Source organism: Sinocyclocheilus anshuiensis, unplaced genomic scaffold (genome assembly GCF_001515605.1).
Source record: "Sinocyclocheilus anshuiensis isolate Anshui unplaced genomic scaffold, SAMN03320099.WGS_v1.1 scaffold1135, whole genome shotgun sequence".
Lineage (NCBI taxonomy): Eukaryota > Metazoa > Chordata > Actinopteri > Cypriniformes > Cyprinidae > Sinocyclocheilus > Sinocyclocheilus anshuiensis.
In genome coordinates this window covers 418469-426387 of record NW_015546093.1, presented here as the reverse complement: position 1 = coordinate 426387, position 7919 = coordinate 418469, and the positions used below count along the sequence as shown (strand labels likewise).

At 37.3% G+C, this 7919-nt stretch overlaps 1 protein-coding gene across 3 annotated transcripts in view; it reads right to left on the bottom strand.

The window, feature by feature from the left end:
- Positions 1-7601, bottom strand: part of LOC107700124 (endothelial PAS domain-containing protein 1-like) — a 29287-nt gene extending 21686 nt beyond the window's left edge. For all 3 annotated transcript variants that reach the window (XM_016501658.1, XM_016501659.1, XM_016501661.1), the window contains exon 1: positions 7296-7601. In XM_016501658.1, the coding sequence (XP_016357144.1) occupies positions 7296-7321 (26 nt within the window). In that variant the 5' untranslated portion in view covers positions 7322-7601. The remainder of the gene's footprint in view (positions 1-7295) is intronic.
- Between the last annotated feature and the right edge of the window lie 318 nt (positions 7602-7919).

Genomic DNA, 7919 nt, shown 5'->3' with positions numbered 1-7919 from the left:
AGCATCTCAAACTCCATCTCTGCATGTTGTTGTGAGTTTGGGTTTATTATAACGTTCATCTGGGAACGCAACGTGTGCCATTTCCTCAGATTTGTAAAGTAAATCATTTATAAATCCACGCAAACACAGGAGAATACATCATTACCTCGCGGTTTCAAAATAAAAGCTCAAACCCTCACTCTGAGTTTACACGTTTTGATGTCCCCATATTCTTTTAATTACAGTGGCTATAGCATTTCTATCCTAAAGAAATGGCCAAATATTAAAGATTAAGTGGACATTTGAATTAAATGGTGCTTGGTAAATATTAAACAAGTATTAGATCGGGCAGCAATGTGTAAAAATAATCATTAGGCCGTTGCGCCCTCTGCAGGCCTTTGTTGTAATGCGTAATGTACATTAGCTGAAAGTGAAAAAGTGAAAGTGAAGTGACATGTGGCCAAGTATGGTTACCCATACTCAGAATTAGTGCTCTGCGTTTAACCCATCCTAAGTGCGCACACACACAGCAGTGAACACACACACACCGTGAACACACACCCGGAGCAGTGGGCAGCCATTTATGCTGCGGCGCCCGGGGAGCAGTTGGGGATTCGGTGCCTTGCTCAAGGGCACCTCAGTCGTGGTATTGAAGGTGGGAGAGAGCACTGTACATACAGTTTTGTTCAATAAAACCATATGATTTCTTGCTTTTGATACTTTATTTGAACTAATTATTATTGCCTCATTGCTATTATATGTGTATTTTAAGTAATTTTAAAGGCTATTGTTCACTTACACCTATTTTTATTACCACAAAAAAATTATTATAATGATAGGGCCCTATGAAATCCGTTTTATTTCCAAATTCAGTTTTCATTTTTTTATACTCTGTTTTAATGGTTAAATTTAATTGTATTAATCAAAAAGCCTGTCTAATTAATTGAGTTTTACAGTTTTATCTTTACCAAATTCTGTTTTCCATTATTTTCTGGATTCCATTTGAATGGTTCCATTAAATTTAAATAATCAAAAGCATCTCCAATTAATTGATTTTATTTAAAAAAAAAATTTTTTTTTTCAGAAATACTGCACATTTAAATTTTTCTCCTAAATAAATTCTGGTAAATAACATTTCTGGTAAATACTCATTTAAAAAGTGTTTTTTGATTATAATTTTATTACTAGACTAGAACACGTGGATGTGTTGTCATTCTTACACTATAATACTGAACTTTGATTTCAGTAATTTGGACTATGAGATGGACACTTGCTTCTTGCACTTTATGTTGCACTTTACTTTTGCTTTAAAAAAAAGGATTTCATAGAAATTTGAATTTCATTTGGTTTAATAAAATATAGTTGAATAAAATATTCTTAAGTAAAATTGTTGATTTTTTGTGGAAAATGAATCGTTTAGATTAACCGATTAATCGATAAATTAGTCGACAGATTAATCGAAATAAAAATAGTCGTTAGTGGCAGCCCTAATACTCACATACAGTACTTGTACATTATTGTACTTAATACATTTTAATGTAGAAAAGACAATAAAACAATTAACTTTAACATTGTCTTTTGGTTGGCACAGTCACATGAGGGAATTTTGCAGGCAAAGAAAGTCTTATGTCAATTAATGAAAACAACACACTTCTCACACAGAAGCACACACCTCCAAACCAAGCAGCTTTTCTACTGGTCAACAAGGCAAATTTGATCACCAAACTTGAACCCAACGTGAAAAGGGTGTAATTCATGTGTAATTCCTGATCGCACAGATTCCCACTGAAATGATTTCACTCACAAAATTACACTGTGCAAAGGTACACGTGACCTGATTTTTTTTTTCTCACAAAAATTACTTTGAGACCAAACAAAATTGGTGAACCGTCAGGTTTTGAGTCGATTTAAAAAAAATATATTTTCTAAATATTTTATGTTAAGCATACTTTTTGTGCACAAGCACAAACGTCATCGCTGAGTCAAAGCAAAAGCATTGCAAAACCACACCTGTGAGAATCTGTGCATCAAGATTTTAATCTAGGTTCACTCACTCTCAAAGGGAAAAAAAAAAACTGAGTCACTGCAGGTTCAAAATTGGTTCGGTCTTGAAATTTGTCACCGATAAATTACATTTCAGTCAACTTCAGGTTAGGTCAGGTCACAGGGCCTGGCTCATGCAGACGTCTGTTTTGAGCTTGTTACTACATGTTATTCAGTATAATCTGACAGTCCAGGAACAGTTATATACATATGAGTGTTGATAAAATGTAATGCAGCATATACTTTTATGAATTAGTCCATATAGCATTTTATCAATAACTATACAGCTTAAAGGGATAGTTCACCCATAAAAACAATAAGAGAGTGAAATTCTCAAGAAAGCACATAAATATGTGCCGTCATTTATCTATCCAGACAGAAAGTTTATCTTGCCAGGTAAATGATTTCTGAGGTTTGTGGCTTGCCAGTGTGTGAAAGTGTGTGTGGCAGAGAGAAGTGAACTCTCTATGGCCTCTGAGTGTGGTGTGCCACAGTTCACTGTGCCACCCTCACAACAAACCAAGCCACACAGCGCTGTTTGTCGGCAAAACACCACAAGTGCTCTTTAATGCGTCACATATTATAACACAAATACCAACACACGTGGCCTGCGTGCAGCACTAAGTTTCAGTGTCTGTGGGAGGCCGATGCTGAGACCAGGATCTAGCGGTGTAATTCCAGTAGCAGCCTCCCAGTGTGGGTCCCCTATTCTCCAACTCAGGTCAGCCGGGCTCTGGGAGTGTTTGTAAAATGTGCACAGCGTGGTGCGGGGGTGCAGGAATGCGATAATCGGCCCTCTATTATACAGCTGCATATTTGGCAACCACAACATGCCCCCTTTCTGCCCTCCCACTAACCCCATTTTCACAAAAAAAATTGTCATTGTAATAGTAACTATGGATTCTTCTCACAGGAAATGGCTGATGGTTTTTATTCAGAGGTCGAACCCATGGGACTTACACATGAATTTACTGTCTGCGTTTCCTTGGGGCTAAATGAGGAATGGCAACTTCCATTTCAACTCAAACAATTAGCCTACTGCTTTCCATCTCTAACCATAAATGCAACCACATCATGGTTTTAATAAGAACAAATCAAGTGAAGCTCTAAAAATACAGACACAATGGTTCAATAAATGGGAAAAGATAATGCAGACTCATCTAGAGTTCACATGTTCAGTACATTCATTTGTGGGGAAAAAAAGAGTGATTGTCTTCCGTGAAAACAGCTGATTCTGAATGATGTCCTTCCAGAGTTTAAGTGCATTTATGCAATAAATTATAGTCTATTTACTGTTATAGAGTAGGGATGCACCGACACCGATACTGGTATCGGTATCGGGCCGATACTGGTCTCCTGTACTCGTACTCGTTAAAATTCCCTGATACCAAACGCCCATACCACACAGCATGTGACAAGTGCTATATTCAAACAAAGAAACACCGACAACAGAACAACAGACAGCAGAAAGGAGTTGGACTACCAGTAAAATTGATACAAATTTGGGTCCAAAAATTATTCAGACCGAGTCTGGGAAAAAAATTGAAGTTCATTGGCATGGTAATGTACATTCATTGTGTACATGTAATGTTGATAATGTACATGACAATGTTAATGTATTTCGTCTTGGCGGAATAGATCTGCTACGCTGTTGCTGCTACTGCGGCAGAGCAAGTACCGAGACTTGCTACTGCCAAAGCTCTAGTCATATATTTGAATGCTGAGCAGCGAGCTCATTGGCTACCAATACAGGAGAGAACCAATCAGCTGTGCCATGTGATAATTATGTCATTACGTCAGATTGAGTTAGACCTATCAGACTGCACCATCAGAGTTTCATGCTAGAACTCTGTATTTATCTCAAATAATCTCAAATCTCTAAAAGCATCTGCCCTTTAACAAATGCTCTAATGTCTTGTAATTTCTCAGAAATGATCCAACTCTTAAATCTATCCAACGTGTCAATCATATGTCAAGGACATTTTAAAAGCTGGACACTTTGATTTTACTTTAGCACAAGAAATAACAGACAAAATTGTATATGCACAAACTAATGCATTAAAAACAACAACAAAATGCTGCTGACTGCAAAATTTGCATAATGAAACATTTCACTGTATTTAAACACTGCACATTATTCCCTCATACTGAAAGATTGACATGCACGGAAAACCATGAACCCACCAGATAGCATAAAAAACAAATGTAGAAACAAAATTTTTATGCCAGAGAAACCAGGTGGATCTGCTGTGTATGAATCTATGATAAAGGTGACCAAGAAATTATATGGTTTGGGTTTTATTTAATAGATACTGTTCTCAACTATCTCTAGTTACATCTATCAATGCCAGTTTCTCTGCTTTGTACACATTTCAGAAGAAAACAAATAATTAAGTAATATCACTCAGCAAGAGCATGTTCAATAAACAATACGTTAATACTGAGTAACTTGCATTTTAGAGACAATGTTGCCATTTATATTGTCATTTGCCATTAATTTTTTTCTTACATCAGTGAAAATAGTTTATCTGAAAATAGTTTCACAGAGTTTAAATAGTTTCACAGAAAACAAGCCATTTTGGAGTTTAATTCTAAATGGATTGGTATTTTAAACAAATCAGTTGAGCAAACAATTTAATGACTCAATCAAGCTTTCATTCCTGAATAAATGAGTGGCGTGAACGAATAGGTTGAGTGAATGATTCAGTGACAAGGACTGTCACTTGTCGCCACCTACTGGAATATCAGTTTAATTTACCTGTTGCATAATCAGGGTTAAAATGCTTAAAATATTGTACATAAATATATAATAACAAAAATTTAAAATGATACTTTATAATAACATAAAATACACATCAGATCATTCCAGTGGTTTTGTTATAAACAATAAAGAAAACACTTCTCTCACAGCCAGCTGGAATAAGTAACCATCTCCGAATGCATGAGCTCCTAGCTTATTTATCCAGTAACACAATCCAGATCTACGCTGCCCAAACACCCCTTGGATTTGAGCTGAACATAAGGTTTATCTCTCTTTAGAGAAGTAGTTTTTACAAATCCTTTGACCGCTTTCTGCCTGGATTCAATCCTTCAAATGAAGGAGAAATGTGTCCTCTGCCCTCTACTGAGTTCTGTTCCCACACTGTCCAGCTGCTGACCTCAACCCCCAGCTACGCTGCAAACACTTTTGACATTAGCTGGCTAAACAACTTCTGAATTAGAAATGCGCTACAGGTCAAGGTAGCCTGAAGACAGAGGCCTGCTGGCTGTTTTCACTTCTTTGTCCTCTCTTTTGCGATCTTTTAATTTTTCGTGGCATTACTGGAACAAAATAACAAGACTGACAGCTATGTAGCCACTCCCACCTGCAGTGTTTTTTTTACATTAAAAGTGTCAGTCAGGCTCTGAACAGGAGGATTGTCTGTATTTCAGCAAGAGATCTCAAGGGAGATTTGAGTGAAACAGAGCTGTCACGATTCCTAAAGCGTACATAACGACCTAGCAAATACAATGCGAAACTGCTGTACCTCTCACCTACTGCCTCAGGTGTCATCACGCACAACCAAGGCAAAAGCTGTCAAAGGGAGCAGATCATGTGATTAGCCGGCCGATGTGAACCCATTCCTCCCTCTATCTCTCTCTGCATCTCCCCTCTCAACCAGATTAGGCCAGAGTTCACCGAGAACCAAGAGCCAAACTGTACAGAGCACCCATTCACTACAGATAATCCTGATGGCCAACCTTTAGTTTCCCAACTAATAATCCAGTGAAAAATCCAGTGTTATACAGAATATGATAACTAAATCTAGGGTGTCAGAATAGTCGTATTGCATATATTGCTTTGCATATTCCTTCTGTGCAGCAAGTTTTGATAGATGATAGATGATTGATATAAAATAGCACAGTTAAATGATTACATTACCCAACTGGCACTAATTACAAAAGACATCACAGTGTTAATGAAACACTTGTAGAGCAAGTTAAACAAACCAGATAAGAGATAAGAATCGAATAAAGTCATGGAAGTAACCAGAGTAGGGAAACATAATGGCCTGTTCATGCTTTAAAAAAAGAGGTGAACCCTGTTCTGATAACCTCAGTTTCAATTGGAACACTACTTTCCCGTTAACAAGCCACCAAGAACCACACAGGGGAACATTTAACCCCTCTTCAACATGCCTTAGGCACCAAAGAGCCAGTGTTGTTTTATTTTACCACCAAATCAAAATGCTGTCAGTATCTGGCAAGAAAAAAATATTAATTCTACTATTTGAGTCCTAATGTGTTTGGAAAATAACCAAAATAATAATAATTATAAGGTATTAGTAATAGCCTAGTTAAGGTAGTAATAGTTACGTTCACAAACAGAAGTAGTTGCTGCTGAATTGAATAAAAATACTTCCATTACAGACAAAAAACAACAACAACAAAAAAGCTTTCAATACTGTTTGGACTATGTCATGTTTGCAATGGTGCAATGTAAACTGTTTTCAATATACTGCAACAGAAAAAATACCTTTTTTAAAATTGCTTTTAACCTTAAAAAAACCAAGTGATAATCTGTAGTTTAATTGTTGCCTTCATTTTTACGTAAAAATATTAGTTCACTGCACACAAGTTCACTTTAAATGTACTTACTAAATAAGAAAATTGAGCTCTAAAATCTCATGAAACAAATAAAAATGACAAATAACTGTGACATGTTAAATTGATGAAAACAAAAAAAAACTTTTAGGCCTAATATACAAAATATTTTACAGTGATATTTGAGTTCAACAGGTAGTTATTTATTGTCAGACTCCACTGCGCAATTTTATTCTCAGCCTGACAGCCTCTGAGGCCGGGTCCAATTCTTTGAATACAGATTTGCTGCTTTTTGTTTTGTCCTGTTGTATCATGAATGCATATTGAACATGTTCAGTCATGATTACATAATAATTGTTTTTAATCTATTCGTTTCATAATGAGATGCAGCAAGTGTGTTATGTCTTCGAAGCAACTGGACTCTGGTGATGACATTTAATAAAGTTTCAAGTCATTTGTATGAGTCCATTAACAAGAGCGAGCTAAACATAGGGTACGCGCACACCTCTCCAATATCAAAGTCTTGAGCAACTAAAATTGCGGGGGGAGATTATAGGAAAGGGTTATGTATAACATATCAGTTCAAATACAACACCAGCAAGAGTAAGACAACTTTAATGCGACAATGTGGCTCAGGAAAAATCATAACTGATAGCCCACGCAGTAATAAAAAGTTTCCTGCGCCTTACCTTTTTCTCTCTCTCTCGGCTGTCATTATGCACTTATGCTGAAGACAACCTTGTCTTGCGTATAATGAATTCACTTAACTTTACCGGGGAAACAAATTTTTAAACGTGTGTTTTTACACAAATGCCTTTGTTTAGTTATTTCTCCTCCGCAATGTCCATTCTCATGACATGTCCAGTAATGACCGGAGCAGTTAGTGCAGTCTCAGAACACTGCCGAGGATCGCACTAGTCTTCAGAGTGACACTGACTGACTGGGACGCTGCTAAAGAGCTCGTGAGCGCCGCCCCTGCACTGCGCGTGCTGTCAGCACTGATTGGTGCTCCTGCCTCTCAGCGCGCCCCCGAGTCTCGCGCTTCCCTGTCACACATGCGCGCTCCGCGAGTTCTGTGCACGCTTGGCCTGTGAAAAAGTTCGGTTGCAGTGTCTCATAATATAAAACAAACACCACATGAAGTGTCCAAGAAGCATCCAAAAGGAATCGGGGCTGAATTTTAATCTCTGAACGTGGACAAACAAACAAAAATGACCGTCGACCATGGAAAAATAACAGTAAAGCGTCTTTTTCAGGAGCAGGGCTTAATTGGAACAGATTTAACTTTAGTTCAACTCTATTGTGGACCCATT